Raw genomic sequence first — 17305 nt, 5'->3', positions numbered from 1 at the left:
AAAAGCTAATGGTTTCAAATAGCTTGTGAAGATGCAGCATATATGAGTGGGCTTGTTAACGCCCTAACTGAGCAGATGTTAAGAGTCATCAGAAGTCAGTTGTTCTGCATGACTAACTTCTGATAACTCAAGCATCTGTCCAGTTATGTAATAAAATTATATCGGTTTCCTATCTATTACAACATTTAGCTGTTTACACCTTTTTACTAAAAAGAAATATATTAAGAATGGTTATTTCAGCGGTGCTGCAATTTGTGGCAAATAAGGATAAGGTATGATCTGTGAGACGAGTGAACGTCAGTGCAGGTTCTCAGCTCGTCACTGAGTGGGGTGAAGGGCGAGAAGATGCAAGGGGAGCTATACCAACAAGGAATTATCGTTCCACTTAGTCTGCTGACAGAGCAGAATTAAGGTCCATAGAATCCCTACAGTGCAGAAGGCAGCTATTTGGCCCATAGGGTGTGCACTGATTCTCTGAAAGGGCATATAACCCAAGCATATAACCCAGGCATTTCCCTCCACCAAAAAAACACACACACACACACACACACACACACACACACAGAGTAACTCCATGCATTTACCGTGGCTAATCCACCTAATTTACACATCTTGGAACACCAAGGGGAAATTCAGCATGGCCATTCTACCTAACTTGCACACCTTTGGACTGTGGGAGGAAACCAGAGCACCTGGAGAAAACCCATACAGACACGAGGAGAACATGCAAACTCTACACAAGGCTGGAATTGAACCCAGGTCCCTGGCACTGTAAGGCATGCTGAAATCTATCTCACTGCTCTTCTGTTGAAGGAAGACAATGCTGATGGATACAGTTATACCATCAAACATTTGTACTTCAAACTAACTAGAGCGACCAATCATACAATTCTACTTCAATTATTTCAGAATAGATAGAAGGAATTTTAAAAGGCCAACTGACCTGCAAAGTGCTTCTTACTGCAAGTCAGAAAGTTTCCTGTTCCTGCAGCACGGTAAAGGATAAATCCTATTTGAATATACAAGGCCCATCTGCCGGAATGTTACCGTCCCTTCCACAATGGAAATCGGGGCAGGCGAGGGGCAGATCACGGAAAGGTCTGTTGACCTCGGGCGGGATTTTAGTTTCGGGATAAGAGAGGCCATAAAATCCCGCCAACTGTTCCCAGACCAACAGTCTATTGGATTAGATCTTTCACTGTGCCTGCAGCACTAATTGTAATTAACCTCCATATAATGTTCCATCATTTCAACAGTTACCAAAAGCATAACAAGTTATAAACACTAAAAGGTTAAAACTGTTTAGGATGTAAACAAAAATGAGCCACAGTAAGTAAGCTAAAAGTAAAAAGAGATGGAAAAATGTTAAGAGCAGCAGATTGAGTTCGGCTTCCCCCCACCCTCCCAATCTTCTTTTCCCAAAATAAAACATGAAAAACAAAGAAATCTAATAGAGCTTATGGGAATACAACCACCCTTAAATAAAAGCAAATATACTTTTCAGATGGGTTAGATTTTCCCCATGAGATGAGCTGAAGCTATGCAGATTACCTCGTGTTATGTAACAAAAAGGCTGAGAGACAGGGGGCTGACAAATATCAGAGGGGATGTAGCAGAGCTTGATTATTAGATGAAGCCTGGCTCAGAGCATTTTAGGACGAGCTTCACTCTGTGCTTACTGGTAGAAGGTCTGAAATGTCATCATTTTTCACATTCTCTGCTTTTCCTTTGTGTGCAGCCTCCTGCACCCCATCCTCCAGATTGGGAGCACCATCCTTGTCAGCATCAACCATGTCTTCCTCCATTTCAGTCTCCGTCTCAGCCGTGGGCGTCGCACAGGCAGCCTCCCTGAGTCTCTGAATGATCTGGTTGGCGTTCCTCTCCAAAGTCTCTGAAAGAATCCTTATCACGGCATTTACTGTGTCTGCCTGACTGCTGGCAGGTACAACACTCTTCACATTCCACACAGTACCTAAAGGCAAGTGTCATTTACAAACATAAATATGTGCACAGTAAACCAAGGCACTCCAGCCACTGCAGATTTGAAACTCCTCAAGCCACTCGATACCATTGTCCCTCACCACCCACAATTGGTGCAGCGTAACAATTACATTGCCGAGAGCAATGTACTGCACTGTATTGCGCCTTGTTTGCTTTCTATAATAACAATTTCCCATTTGTGGACCACATTAACAAACTGCACTGACACAAACGAATGCAGAGAATGAGGTGCACGGATTTCTCAACCACATAGCAATACTCAGCAACGACTGAAAACAGACTTTGCCAGAATCTGCGATTATTTCAAAAGCATTTCCACCGGATTTCCTGAAATTAAAGGAAGGATATCACTTAGAAATTCATAGTTTCTGCATGGATTTTAAAATCTCCTTTACATCCATTGCTGAATTGGTGCTCGTCATTTATTTGTCTCTGCTGGCCAAACTAAGGAAATGATTTTTCTAGTTTTCATTGGTTGAATATGATCCTTTTCTGACAGCTTTTCGGGATTAAAAAAATAAAATTAGGTCCCAAATCAACTACTGATTAGAAGGTCTCATGTTGACGCAACCATCAATTTTCCCACTTTCCTGTACCCCACAGTCATTTACAGATAAGACCACTTCTCAATTATTGTACTGACTTATTCTGAACCTGCATTTTCTAAAAAAAGGCTTCTGGAAGTAAATCCATATCCAAATATCGCACTGTGTAGATAAATGTTCAATCAAATAAAGCAAAATGAATGTTTCCTCAAGTCGGATGGAAGGCCTTGTGAGGATTGCAACTTGCTTTCCCATTACACATTTTACCTGCTACAAGTGTCCTCAGCAGCAGATGTTCTGTGGTATCTTCCGAGGACAGAAGCAACATTTCCAACACTTGGAGGGCTGATGGGATTAAAGAAGGCAAAAGCTCCATGTTGTCTTCGGTGATCGTCTGCAAACAGTAAGCTGTGGGTGGAAACACCAAATCCACCTCAGTCACAGTCAGTTTCATGCATAAAACGCCAACACCTAAACTAAGAATAAAATGCTATGGCTAATTTATGCATCATTACAGCCAGGTTAAGTGAATTGGAAGTGTGGTTTGTCAATTGTCAGACTCTGCATTTCGATGCACGCACACAGCTCCTGTAACACTAATCTTGACAGCTCGTGCTATAAAATTAGCTCTGCACCCAGCACTTGGCAAACGTATCCGGTCAGTATCAGGGCTACCCATCACTAGTAAGGATCCAGTTTCAGTGCCAGTCTGTGCTGGTATCGGGCAGGTGGCAGTAGGGATGCTGCAATTTAGTCTCAATGCTCTGGGATTAAAGAAAGGAATTGAGCCCAAACTGACTGCCATCCAGTGGACTCCATTGCGGCCAACACATTGGTGTACAATGTGGCTGAGGACAAAATTGGGCTCATGTGAAATGAACATTTTACCAACTGCATTATTTGATCTAAATGAGGAAGTTCTGCATAACCTACTTAAAAACGAGGTCAAAGCTGGGAGAGGAAGCCCATTGTCTGCCCAGGTCATTGGCAGTAGCTGTGGCAGATGTTGCTTACATTATACTTCAGAGATTTCTATCCACCCGAAGACACTGAGCCAGGCTGCCTCTAGGCAGGAGTTTAATGTGCTTGCAGCTAAACCAGCAGAGGTGTGCAGAGCCGCGCTGCCAAAATTCAGTATTTACGGGACAGAGTTCCACTTGGTAATCACTCCTCACCCTCGCCAAAGGGGCTTTTGAAAAGGTGCACAGGGAGTGCACTCTGTCCAGTATTCATAGAATCCCTACAGTGCTATTCGGTCCATCGAGTCTGCACCAAACACAATCCCAACCGGGCCTTATTCCTGCAACCCCACATATTTATCTTGCTAATTCCCCTGACAGTAGGGTCAATTTAGCATGGCCAATCATCCTAACCTGCACGCTTTTTGGAGCGTGGGAGGAAAGCAGAGCACTCGGAGGAAACCCAAGCAATCACAGGGAGAATGTGCAGACTCCAGCCAGTGACCCGAGGCCGGAATTGAACCCGGGTCCCTGTTGCCATGAGGCAGCAGTGCGAACCATTGTGCCATCAGTCATAGACACTCAATGTTGTTGACTACTAACCCCACACCACACCTTGCCCATACTAGGGCAGCCATTTCTCAGTCATCGCTAATTAATAAAATGACAGACACCTCTCGGGGAGTGGGTTTCGCGTCAAGTGAAAAGAAATCTATTGTATTTCAAACCAGCATTAGAGACAATGGCCAGGGTTTTACCAGCCCACACGCCACAGAAATCGGAGCGGGGGAGGGGCAGAGCACGGGAAGGTCTGTTGACCTCAGGCAGGATTTTAGTTTTGGGACAAGCGAGGCCATAAGATGCCGCCCAATATTTTACTGTCTGCTGATAGAATATTGGTGGTCATTTAAATTTGTTTACTGTTTGATGGTCAGAATCTGGCAATGTGGAACGATGTAAATCATCTGAATCTGGACTATTTCACAGCAAGGTAGCCTGCGAATTCCTTCCCTTCTGTTGTCGTTAATAATATTCAAAAGGACATCCAAGATCAAGACAAGACAGATAGACTTGAAGTTGCACTATCCTATTTGATTGGCAAGTGAGAAGAGCTGAAACCTAGATCACAAAAGCTAAATCATTGGGAGCAGCTTAGGTCACGGTCTGTGTGGAGTCTGCACATTCTCCCCGTGTCTGCATGGGTTTCCTCCCATACTCCAAAGTGTTTACTTTTATTTATTAGTGTCACAAGTAGGCTTACATTAACACTGTAATAAAGTTACTGTGAAAATCCCCTAGTCGTCACATTCCGGCGTCTGTTTTTGGTTAGGTTGATTAGCCATGCTAAATTGTCCCTTACTGTCACGGGTACTGGCAGGGTAAATGCCTGGCGTTAAGGGATAGGGCCTGGGTGGGATTTTGTCAGTGCAGACTCAATGGGCCAAATTGCCTCCTTCTGCACTGTAGGGAGTCTATGATTTCGTCACATAACAACCAGGAATGGATATTTTGAAGATTTTTATCAGGGGTTTGTGCAGCACATAATGAATTAACAGGCTTGTAGTTAAGGGAAGGAGGTGGAACTTATTCTACAATGGGCTTCTGAGACGATTGTAATAAAAATGCTGCCATGTATTTCAGACAGCTTCACTTGGGAATTCCGATTCAGGTCGACCTAGAAACGCAATCCAAACAACTGGTGGTTCATTAATCGTCACAACAACACATAAACGCTATTAAATACACAACTGAGTTGAGACTATATAATTTATGATTAATAGAAGGAAACAGAGAAACACTAATCTACTGATCAACTACTGCCTCCCCATCCCTCCACTCCCCACCATGCATTTAATAGAAGCATCACCAGCAAAATAAAGCATTCTCTCCTTACTTTGGCTGCTGATTCTACCCACACATCCCAAACCCCTCACCTTGAGAAGTATGCCTGCTTTTCTGTTTAAACACACAATGCTCCTTCCACCCAATTATTTGTTAAGATGTGGCAAACACCCAGCAGAGACCAAGCAAACAAACATTCACCAATTACTGTCAAAATAGACAGGTTTCACAGACACCAATGAAAACAGCAGATATGCTCTCAAGGGGGTTACCGAGGCTAGCATATCATCAGGTCCACAAGTATCCTTGATGTGGTGCCATAAGCATATACTAGAATCCTGGTAACTTCAAACCAGCATAGAATCACCTTATTTTAAATAATCACCTGAACTCAATTCACCAATACTCATGTTATCATTCGGGTTTTCTGCATTTATTCTTTCCACTTTTTTTTGTTGCTGTCTTAAGATTTTCATGCATAAACTACTTTTGGTAAATGCATTATGCTTTGAACCACTAGATGGCACCAAAGCCGATCAGGTCAAATTTAAATTCTTTACACTGCACTTTGCACCACATTCCTAAATAATTCCTATTGTATTCAATGAGAAACAGCAAGATCTATCATGGAATTTTTCATTTCACCTTGAAGGCTGAATAGTTTATTTTCATAAGTCAGCAGTCTCACAGCAACCTAGCATGTGTAACTAAAAGTCAGCATGGTGGCAATGATAAGCACTGCTGCCTCACAGCGCAAGGGACCCAGGTTCGATTCTGGTCTCAGGTGACTGTCTGTGTGGAGTTTGCACACTCTCCCCATGTCTGCGTGGGTTTCCTCCGGGTGCTCCAGTTTCCTCCCACACTCCAAAGGTGTATGGGTAAGGTTGATTGACCATATTAAATTGACCCTTATTGTCAGGGGCAATAGCAAGGGTAAATGTGTGGGGTTATGAAATAGGGCCTGGGTGCAGACTTGATGGTTCAAATGGCCTCCTTCTGCACTGTAGGGATTCTAAGTCTTGCATCTAGCATGCATCTGTGATACTCTGTTGCAGATACATAACTTTAAAGCAAATCCAATTGCATAGCTTGATATTTGAAAAATACACATGAGGAATTAACAAGTGACAAAATTATCTGGGTTTACTCAGTGAGCATTTAAACAGTGGCCTTACAAGGTTAGGACAGGTTAGCAGTTACTGCAAATATTCCCCAAGATCAGACTACCCACGTGTCACATCTTGGGGCATCTGCTGGTAACTTTATATTTCAGACCTGAATTTAATATCTTCAGTCTAAAAATAATCCCATTTTCCAAACTGCCAAACTCAAAAATGCAAGTCACTGAAGAATGGATTTGAAGGTACGCAAAGAGCTAAATTGCTTTGGATAACATCTGGAGTGTTGCAGGTGCAACCTAGTTTGGAAAGCAACTGCCCCAGTTCTAAAAGTAGCTAGCAGCCATCAATAGACAGAAATCCCTGCAGTCAACTGTGCAAGCTTTGGCAGTGGTAACTATTTCAAAATAACTTATCCAATAATTCAACTACTTCCTAGCACTCCAATGCTAAAAATATTTAAAATACAAACCATGACACTCATCTGCCGACAGGCTTGGCTTTCAAATTTTCAGCTACAAATCAGGGTCACAATTTTTTTACTAATCAACCTTCCTCCTTCAGTCTCTACATGCCTGCATTGGTTACAAAAACAGTTCAACTCTCACACTCTAGGGTTGTGGGAATAGTTGAATGGTCAACGCAAGCAGCAGACTTCTTTTTCCAGTACTACAGAGCAGTTCCAATCAAACCAAAGATCAGCAAAGAATCTAAAGGAAGTTTATTTATTATTGTCACAAGTCGGCTAACATTGCAAAGACGTCATTGTGAAAATCCCCTAGTCGCCACACTCCGATGCCTGTTCGGATACATTGAGGGAGAATTTAGCATGGCCAATGCTCCTAACCAGCACACCTTTGGGAGGAAACCGGAGCGCCCAGAGGAAACCCACACAGATATGGGGAGAATGTGCAAACTCCACACAAACAGTGACCCAAGCCAGAAGTTGAACCCAGGTCCCTGGTGCTGTGAAGCAGCAGTGCTAACCACTGTGCCACTGTGTTGCGTATCTAAATAAGGCTATCCAAGATACTAGCTGACACTAAGATTAGGCTAGGAGGAAGAGGAGGCAGAATGTAAAAGGTAAAGTATAAAACAAAACTGATTTTTGGAAAAAAAAAATCATTGAAGATGTGATTTAAAGGTAGTGTCAATACTTCCTTCTCAATCATGTTTGAACATAAGAACATAAGAAATAGGAGCAGGAGTAGGCCAACTAGCCCTTCGAGCCTGCCCCGCCATTCAATAAGATCATGGCTGATCTGTCTTGGCTCAGTTCCACATTCCCGCCCTCTCCCCATAACCCTTAATCCCCTCTCTTATCAAAAACCCATCAACCCGCGTCTTAAAAATATTTAGCGAGGCAGCCTCCACCACTTCAACGGGCAGAGAATTCCAGAGATTCACCACCCTTTGAGTGAAGAAGTTCCTCCTCAACTCCGTTCTAAACCGCCCCCCCTTTATCTTGAGGCTGTGCCCCCTAGTCCTACTATCCTTTCTGAGTGGGGAGAGTCTCTCCACCTCTATCCTATCCATCCCATTCATCATCTTATACGTCTCAATGAGATCTCCCCTCATTCTTCTAAACTCTAATGAGTACAAGCCTAGTTTATTCAGCCTCTCCTCATAGCTCAACCCCCTCAACTCCGGCATCAGCCTAGTAAACCTCCTCTGCACTCCCTCCAAGGTCAAAATATCCTTGCGTTAAGTACGGCGCCCAAAACTGCACACAGTACTCCAGCTGCGGCCTCACCAATGCCCTATACAGCCACAGCAAGACCTCCCTACTTTTATATTCAATCCCCCTCGCGATGAAGGCCAGCATCCCATTCGCCTTCCTGACCACCTGCTGCACCTGCAAGCTGGGTTTTTGCGACTCATGCACAAGGACCCCGAGGTCCCTCTGCACTGTCGCCTGCTGCAGTTTTTCTCCACGTAAGTAATAATCCTTCCTACCATTACTCCTACCAAAGTGGACCACCTCGCACTTGCCAACATTAAATTCCATTTGCCATTTCCTGGCCCATTCACCCAGCCTATCTAGATCCTTCTGTAGACTCTCCCCACCCTCCGCACAATTTGCCTTTCCATCAATTTTGGTGTCATCAGCAAATTTCGACACCCTACACTTGGTTCCCTCCTCCAGATCATCTATATAAATGGTAAATAGCTGAGGCCCCAGCACCGACCCCTGGGGCACTCCACTAGTCACCATCCGCCAATCCGAATAGCACCCATTGACCCCCCACTCTCTGCCTCCTATTTGACAACCAGTCCTCTATCCACGCTAACACCCTACCCTCAACTCCATGCCCCCTTACCTTCTGCAATAGCCTCTTGTGAGGTACCTTGTCAAACGCCTTCTGAAAATCAAGAAAGACCACATCCACCAGCTCTCCTCTATCCACCGCCCTAGACACATCCTCATAGAACTCCAGTAAATTTGTCAGACACGACTTCCCTTTAACGAAACCGTGCTGAGTCTGCTCTATCAAGCAGTTTGAAATCAAGTCATTGTAAATTCAAGAATTGTAACTAGCAACAACCATTAAAAATGCAATCTCATGAATCAGATTGAAATACCAAAAGAAAATCTAAAGCACTTCTCTGACCACCTCAAATATTGAATGGTCATTTAGACAGTGTTTTAAACAAGACTCTAAATCTATCAAATACATCTAGTCTGATGATGACCATGTGCTCAGTGTGTCTAGCACAGTAAGTTGTGAAGGATAAAGGAAGACTTGTATTTCTACAGCACGTTTCGTGACCCCGTGAAATCTCAAAGTATTTTGCTGCCAACTAGGTCTTTCTGGACACACGACAGCTAAATTGCTCATTGCAACGTTCCACAAACAACACTGTGTTTATGACCAGATAATTTGTTCTGATGATGTTGGATGAGGGATAAATGTCTGCCTGGTCATCTGAGTAAAGCCATGCCATTTTTTCCACCGAAGAGAGGTGAAAGAAAAGACACCTCTGACAATGCAGCAGTGTCTCAGGTCGGCACTGAAATGTTGGCCTGGATTATGGCTCAAGCCTCTGGAAACCAACTCAAACCCGCCATTTTACAACTCGGAAGTCAGAATATAACCAACTGAGCCCCGATTGACACTAAACGTTCATAACTGCTCAACAGTCATAGTGCTAAGTGTATAGTCTGAACCAATACTCCCATTCAATAATTTTCATCTTTTCAAAAACACCCTTGTTTGAACACAATTTCCCTTATAGGTTTTACTGCTGCTACAATAACTAAAGCGATATGCAAGTGCACTGTCACTTGTTAAACCAACCACCTCATTTTTCAATGTGGACAATTTGTAAGATGTATTACTCCTGTCATCAGGCAGTGACTATTCAGATGAGGCCATTTGGCACACTGTAATCAGGCAATCAAACAGCTACCTAGGAAGATACGTGAGTAATATTCCCCAGCGTACTTCCAATAAGGAGCTTCCCTCTTGCAAATCATCCTAGAATTCATTCATCCAGCATTCAAATGCAAATTTGACTCAAGTACAGAAAGCCTATCTACACATTTGGTGTCGGCAGTCCTCCCATTAGGGAAATTAAAACCTCTCTCCTTTGCATATATTAAGCGTCAGTTTGACTCCACTGGGAGTATTTTTGCCTGAGTCAGAAGGTTAAGGGGTTAACACTTTAATGCAGTACTGAGGGAGTGCTGCCTTGTCACAGTGTTCTTTGAAGCAGAAATATAACTGAAGCTACCAATTCCTGTGGTTCAGCATTATCCATATAACAGTGAGCTCACCCAAGTGAGTGGACTCACACTCTTCCCTCAACCATTGAAAACAGATGAACTGACCATTTATCTTGCTGCTGTGTTGGGAATCTTTTACTACTCGCATTTCTCATAAGGGTTTTTCAAAGGTAATCAGTTGAATGCAAAATGCTTTGGGCACTTTCAACAATACATGAAAACGCATTATAAAAATGCTGGTTTACCTGTCACCTTGCACAATTAAATATAACTACATTAATGTAGCGAGTTACTCATGTCATCAGTGTTCCAATGAAGCCATGATGTGTTGCACAAAGTCTTATATGACCATATGCAGAACACTGAAATATATGTTGCAACATCACAATTACTCACACTACACTTTACAGTTAGCAGCCTTGACTTATAGTTTCCTGGTCTCAATTAAACAAAGCAAGCATGTACTGACATTTAAGAGCATGAACAGAACTGGCATTAGAAAAGAATTGAATTGAATCGCGTGCAGAACAAAAGAGGTGGTTCCATGAGGATACGCAGTAAGAAACATACGGAACATGGTCTTTAATTTTAGGCAATGCAAAGCACAATGTAGATGCTGACACACATAACTGCACTGTTATGTCATTCTTGTCGTTGTACTGCAGGAGTAAACATTAAGACTGCAAAGGGTTCAGCAAAATGCGATTCAGCTGATTGAGATTCCAAAAGCTGAGTTTGTTTCTGGAAAAATGAGAATGAATGTTATTGCAGTAGTCAAGACCTTAAGAATATTGACAAGTTGATACTTAGAAACTGTTGACAGCAAGTGGAGAAGGATGATATTCAGATGAAAGAAAAGCTGAATAGATCAGATGAAGTTTATTTATTAGTGTCACAAGTAAGCTTACATTAACACTGCAGTTACTGTGAAAATTCCCTAGTCGCTACACTCCAGCGGCAGTTTGGGTACACTGAGGAAGAATTTAGCATGGCCAATTCACCTAATCAACACATCGTTTGGATTGTGGAAGGAAACCAGAGCATCCGGAGGAAACCCACACAGGCATGGGGAGAATGTGCAAACTCCACATAGACAGTGACCCGAGCCAAGAATTGAACCCAGACCCCTGGTGCTGTGAGGCAGCACTGCTAAGCATTGTGTCACCCTGCCGCCCTACCATTTAACAGCACGGTAGCATTTAGAATGGTCTCCTCAGGGAAAGAAATGAAGTTGATAACGTAAGTTTCAAGAGGGAGTTGGTGGTAAAATCAATGGCAGGACTTAAATGGCAGAAGAATAGCCTAATTTTGAAGACTGAGGCTGCAGGGCAGATCAAACTTGTCTTTTCCAGTTCCAACGTCCCAATCAGACCAAACTTTATCTCCCAGTGTGAGACATTCCAATGTCCCACTCAGACTGGTGCCATCCAATCATTAAACTCTCACTGTCTATATTTCTAAAGCAGTTATCAGGACGCACCATTGAAATATTAAAAAAAGATAGAAAATAATTAACAACAAAAGCAGAAAATGCTGGAAAAGCTCAACAGGTCTGACAGCACCTGTGGGGAGGGAATAGAGCCAATGTTTGGAGTCTGGATGACCCTTTGGCAGATTCTAGCATCGTACTATTTTGCTTTTATCTTGAGAATAATTAAACTGGGTTCAACATTAAAACGGTCCAAAATTTACTGGAGGTTGTTGATAGAACTCAGCTAAAGAGTTCTTTTAGTTTGAACTATGGTACGAACGAATCATATTTTACTACTTTACCAGAAATCCAGCACAAGTACCACATTCTGAATGATTTTAATTGAGATTACTCACCTGCAGAAATAGCTAGTTCAACATTAACGTTAAACCGTCTCAAACACTGAATGCAGACGTCCAATAAACCTTCTTTGTTAAAGACAGACACTGCTGTGCTGCTGCTCTCACTAAGAAAATGAGGAAAAAAAGTTGATCAACCCTTCTCTTCAACACAATTACTGTCCGTATTTTTAGTTTACAATGCTGAGACCCATTCATGTCTGTATATTAGCTATTCACCTTTACAATCTAAGCTTACAGAAGCAGACACCTCATCACCAGGCACATTTTTCTGGGAAACAATGCACATGCACTAACAACAGGGCAGTCAGTGGAAAACAGTAAGCAACAAGGTGATGGTTACATTAATTGGTGAAAATGGAAGTCACTTTGACAGCAACTATCTTATCAGAAGCAGCAAATCCTGCCTGACGCTTACAGGACAATTATATTAGTAGGTAACATGAAAGAAAGTAGCAATTCATCAATGTCTAAATTTAAGCAATACTTGACTATTCCAAAAGTTTAAAATTTATTCATTAGCCACAAATAGGCTTACATTAACACTACAGTGAAGTTACTGCGAAAGTTCCCCAGTTCCATTAGGCTGTTTTAAGCAAAAGCATGGACAGAATCCAAAATTCCTGGGGCAGATGTTCCAAATCTTCAGTGACTAAGGTGCCTTGACTGTGGATGGAGATCTGAAAACTACCAGTGTGCCACCCACAAACCTTTATCCCGTTGAAATCAATGAACGGGAGCAATAAGCAGTGCACCCAGTGAAAGGGCTGAGGAATTCTACCTGCAGCATTTTGCCAAGAATGATTAAAGAATTTATTAGAGGAGCTGCAGGAGATAAAGTGAAGACTTCCGCTTCATTTCTTACCAAATGCCATCATGGACATTTTCCATAAAATAAACTGTTCATCTTAAACGCCATCAGTGATTCTGCAGCGCAAACTTTGTTAAGAGCTATCAGGAAAATTGGCATTGAAAATACTTGCAGATTCATAAAAACCTGCAGTTAGCTACTCTGAAAGTGTTTGTGCTTGGTGAAAAATAAACTTACCATAAATTCCAGAGAAGGTTGATGGCCTCATTGGCTATGTCTTCCACGTAGGTTTTATCTGTACTTTTCTGTTTTTGTGGAATGACCACATTTGCATCTAATTCTGTACAACACTGCAATCATGGAGCAACAGAAATTAGATTGAAGTTAGCAATGCTTTTCTCAGCATGTACTTAAAGAGCATCAATTTAAAAAGTAGCATGCTATAGAATTCAAACATCTGAGCCATACAGTGCTCCACTCAAATAATCCCCCACAAGGATTGTGCCAGTTGCCTCCCCCCATAATTGCTTCCCCTCCTCTCTTAACAATTGTCAATTTGACAGAATTGCTAGAGATTGAAGAGCAACATTCCATAATAATAATTAGAGATTAATAACCGCTCAATAATCTCTCCCCTAATGTCAGTAAAACATGGACTTCATCATCGACTTCAGGAAGCATAGTGGCTTCAACAGGAATAAAGTAGAAAAGGTTGAGAGCTTCAAGTTTTTAGGTCACCAACAACCTGTCCTGATCCCCCTATGCCGACGCTATAGTTAAGAAAGCTCACCAACGCCTCTACTTTCTCAGGAGGTTAAGGAAATTTGGCATGTCTGCAACTTTTACAGATGCGCCATAGAAAACATCCTCTCTGGCTGTGTCACAGTTTGGTATGGCTCCTGCTCTATCCAAGACCGCAAGAAGCTACAAAGGGTCATGAATGAAGGCCAATCCATCACACAAACCAGCCTCCTATCCAATGACTCTGTCCACATTTCCTGCTGCCTCAGAAAAGCAGCCAGCATAATTAAGGATCCCAAGCACCCTGGACATTCTCTCTTCTGTTGGGAAAAAAATACAAAAGTCTGAGATCAAGTACCAACCAACTCAAGAACAGCTTCTTCCTTGCTGCCATCAGACTTTTGAATGGACCTACCTCTCACAAAGTTGATCTTTCTCTATGCCCTAGCTATGACTGTAACACTACTTTCTGCACTCTCTCCTTTCCTTTTCTGCGAACAGTATGCTTTGTCTGTATAGCACAAGAAACAATACTTTTCACTGTATACCAATACATGTGGCAACAATAAATCAAATCATTACCAACACAATGCATGGGGTAACTCAAAGTAATGTATCCAAGTTTGCTAGCAATATAAAGTTAAGTGGGCAAGTAAAGTGTGAGGAGGATGCAAAGCGGCTGCAGAAAGGATTTGGGTAGATTAAATGACTGGGCACAAACACAGCAGAATGAAGAAATATGAACTTACCCACTTTGGCAGGGAAATTAGAAAAACAGAATAGTTTTTAAATTGATGAGAGGCTGGAAAACATTGTATTCAGAGAGGGTTGTGTGTCCTTAGATACATAAAACACAAAGTTAACATGCAGGTACAGCAAACAATTAGGAAAGCAAATGGTATGTTAGCCTTTATTAAAGGACTTAATAAGACTGAAGCAATGCTCTTGCAATTATATAGAATCTTGGTGGGGCAGCACCTCAAGTGCTGTATGTACATCAGAGAATGAGAGCTCACTGAGGTATGTTAAAAGGGACTCAGCAGGGTTGATATTTGGAGGATATTTTCCGGTTGACAAGTCAAAAACTGGAGACCATAGTCTCAGAATAAAGAGTCAGCCACCCAGCAGCGAGATGAGGAAAGTTTTCTTGAAAGGGTTGTGAATATTTAGAATTCTCAATGGCAGAGAGCTGTTCAAGTAAGGGATTGACGGATTTACGGAAATTAAGGGATGCGGGGATTGTGTGGGAAAGCATAACCGAAGCAGGTGATGAGCCATGATGTATTAAATGGCAGGATAGGCTCAATGGACCGAATGACCTACTCCTGCTCCTATTTACATTTTTTATGGACGAAAAGGCCAAAGGAGGGAAGTTATGGAAAAAGTGAAACAAGAGCAGATGGATTTCGATTTTACACAAAGAGCTTACCTCCCGCAACAATGCAGTCAGTGGAGTCAGAACATCCTGTTTCACCATCTCATCACAAACATCATATCCCCCACAAGCACTAAGGTTTCTGTTCAAAATAAGCAATTCATATTGGATATTTGCATCTTTACAATCCCCTCCTCTCAGCATATCATATAACGGTTACAACACTAGAAAAGGCCAGTCACCTGTCAAATTTAGCGGATTTTACACAATGCCACATTCTAACCCCTATTCCCAATCCACCAAGTGAAAAGTCAGTCTTGAGCCCACTCATCTAAAAACCACCTTCTCTGCATTCATCTTACCCTGGAAGCAGCGTTAATTAGCTCAAGATGAGACTTCCACCCCACCTGGGGGATAGGGCCTCAATGGGACTCTTGGTGGTGCAGACTTGATGGGACAAATGGCCTCCTTCTGCACTGTAGGGTTTCCATGATTCTTCTTCTAAGTCTTCCACCTTAGAGAGCCACTGTCAACCTGATTGACTGGCAGCTCTGAAGTCCAGGTGTGGCTATCACTCAAACCTGCTGCTGATGGGACCACAGGTACTCCTGAAGAGGTGATTATGGAAGCCAGGCTGACAGCTACGTCCAGGGTATAGGCAGGGACTGGCTGTTAGGCCCCAGCAGGGGAAGAGGGCCTCCAATAGTCACAGGGGTTGCCCCAAAGGACATTCACTCACTCCTTCCTGTCCAACAATATCCTTGGCAGTGAAAACTGCTGGGTTACCCACTCAGCCTTCCCCTGCTGTGTGTAAAATAGTAGCAGAGGCATAATGAGGCACTTAAGGGGTCATTAATTGGCTACTTAAGGCCTTCAATAAACTTAAGGGCAAGTTGACTGCCTGACACCTCCCCCACACAGCATAATATGGGAGATAGTTTAGGAGTAGGCAGGAAAGGAGTAGAAAGGATAGGCATTGTAAATAAAATACAGCCCATACCAGCTCTCTACAAGAGCAATTGAGTTAGCCTCGCTCGCCTACCCTTATCCCACTGCCGCTCAAATGTTTTCCTTGAGGTGCGTATCTAATGTCTCTGAGAGCCACAACTGAATTTGCTTCCATCACTTTTCTGGCAGTACCTTCCACATTCAATTTCTGTATGACCTCCAGCCCAAAGACATGCAGGTTAGGTGGAGTGGCCTTGCTAAATTGCCCCCTAGTGTTCCAGATTGCGAACATTAGGTGGATTAGGAGTTTGAGGGGGCAAAGACTGGGTAATACACTGAGTCAGCTCAGATTCTATGGGCCGAATGGCCTCCTCCTGCACTGTAGGGCTTCTATGTTTCTGAGTTGATGCGTGTTCAATGTTGTTTAAAACATTTGCCGCTCACCTGAGTGCACCAGCAGCTGTTTCCCTGACACCCACACTTGGATCAAGTAGCATTGGCCCCAAAATCCGAACGGCGTCTTTCTGCAGAAAGGAAGGGATCACCTTTTTCTCCTGGACAAGTTTTGAAATATTTGCACATGCAAATTCTCGGACATCAGGAGACGCACTCTGTAACTACCAGAGAATAGGATTTTAGTTCATCACAGTGGACAGTCACGTACCCGACTTACACATACTTGTACGATCGATTCTCATTTAATACAACTTGTGGAAATGCTGTGAGATTTTAGTGTAATTTGTTTTTGATCCAACATTCTAAGAGTATGCAAGCTATGATGGTAAAGTGCCTTTACACTGATACAAGCCCCTTGTGGTACAGGGTACTCCACATTTCTTTATTTCCAGAAGCAGTTGTGGATCCAAGATAAGGATATTACTAACAACAAGTTCATCCAGCTGAAGCTTAATGTTGATTAAAGTTTTACACAAAGAACACCTTTCACATTGTACTGGTCAGTGCCCATTTAATTTCTGAAGTAACTGCAACAAAAGATGCATCAAAAACCAAAGTAAAAAATTCTCCTGCAATTATTACTCACACATGAGAAATTCTTGGTTTTTAATATGATTGGTGGAAATGTTAGGACTACAACTAATACCTGGATATAGACAAGGCTTATGCTAACATCACCAATTCTATCAAATGGATTATCATCCAGCCTTCTTCAATTTGCTGATGCACATCATTTTTCTCCTCTTGTTTTCTCTCTGATTTACAATGGCTCCACTGTTGGTGGCTGTGCCTTCTGTTGCCTAAGTGCCCTGTTCTGGCAGACACTCCCAACACCTCTCCACTTCGCTACCTTGCATTTCTCCTTTAAGACACTCCTTAAAATATATCTCCTTGAACATGCATTTTGGTCATCTGACCTAATGTCTGCTAACATGGCTTGGTGTCATTCCAC

The 17305-nt window shown here is 42.6% G+C and overlaps 1 protein-coding gene across 2 annotated transcripts in view; it reads right to left on the bottom strand.

Moving 5' to 3' along the window:
* The window catches only part of heatr3 (HEAT repeat containing 3), a 44411-nt gene that overhangs the window by 20764 nt on the left and 6342 nt on the right, over positions 1 to 17305 (bottom strand). For both annotated transcript variants that reach the window (XM_080188108.1, XM_080188109.1), the window contains exons 2-7: positions 16342 to 16514; positions 15004 to 15091; positions 13071 to 13183; positions 12020 to 12129; positions 2814 to 2954; positions 1680 to 1972 (exon numbers count right to left, since the gene is read on the bottom strand). In XM_080188108.1, the coding sequence (XP_080044234.1) occupies positions 1680 to 1972; positions 2814 to 2954; positions 12020 to 12129; positions 13071 to 13183; positions 15004 to 15091; positions 16342 to 16514 (918 nt within the window). The remainder of the gene's footprint in view (positions 1 to 1679; positions 1973 to 2813; positions 2955 to 12019; positions 12130 to 13070; positions 13184 to 15003; positions 15092 to 16341; positions 16515 to 17305) is intronic.

The sequence above is a fragment of the Carcharhinus amblyrhynchos genome, chromosome 4 (assembly GCF_965287045.1).
Source record: "Carcharhinus amblyrhynchos chromosome 4, sCarAmb.v2.hapA, whole genome shotgun sequence".
Taxonomy (NCBI): Eukaryota; Metazoa; Chordata; class Chondrichthyes; order Carcharhiniformes; family Carcharhinidae; genus Carcharhinus; species Carcharhinus amblyrhynchos.
This window is presented reverse-complemented; position numbering and strand designations above follow the sequence as displayed.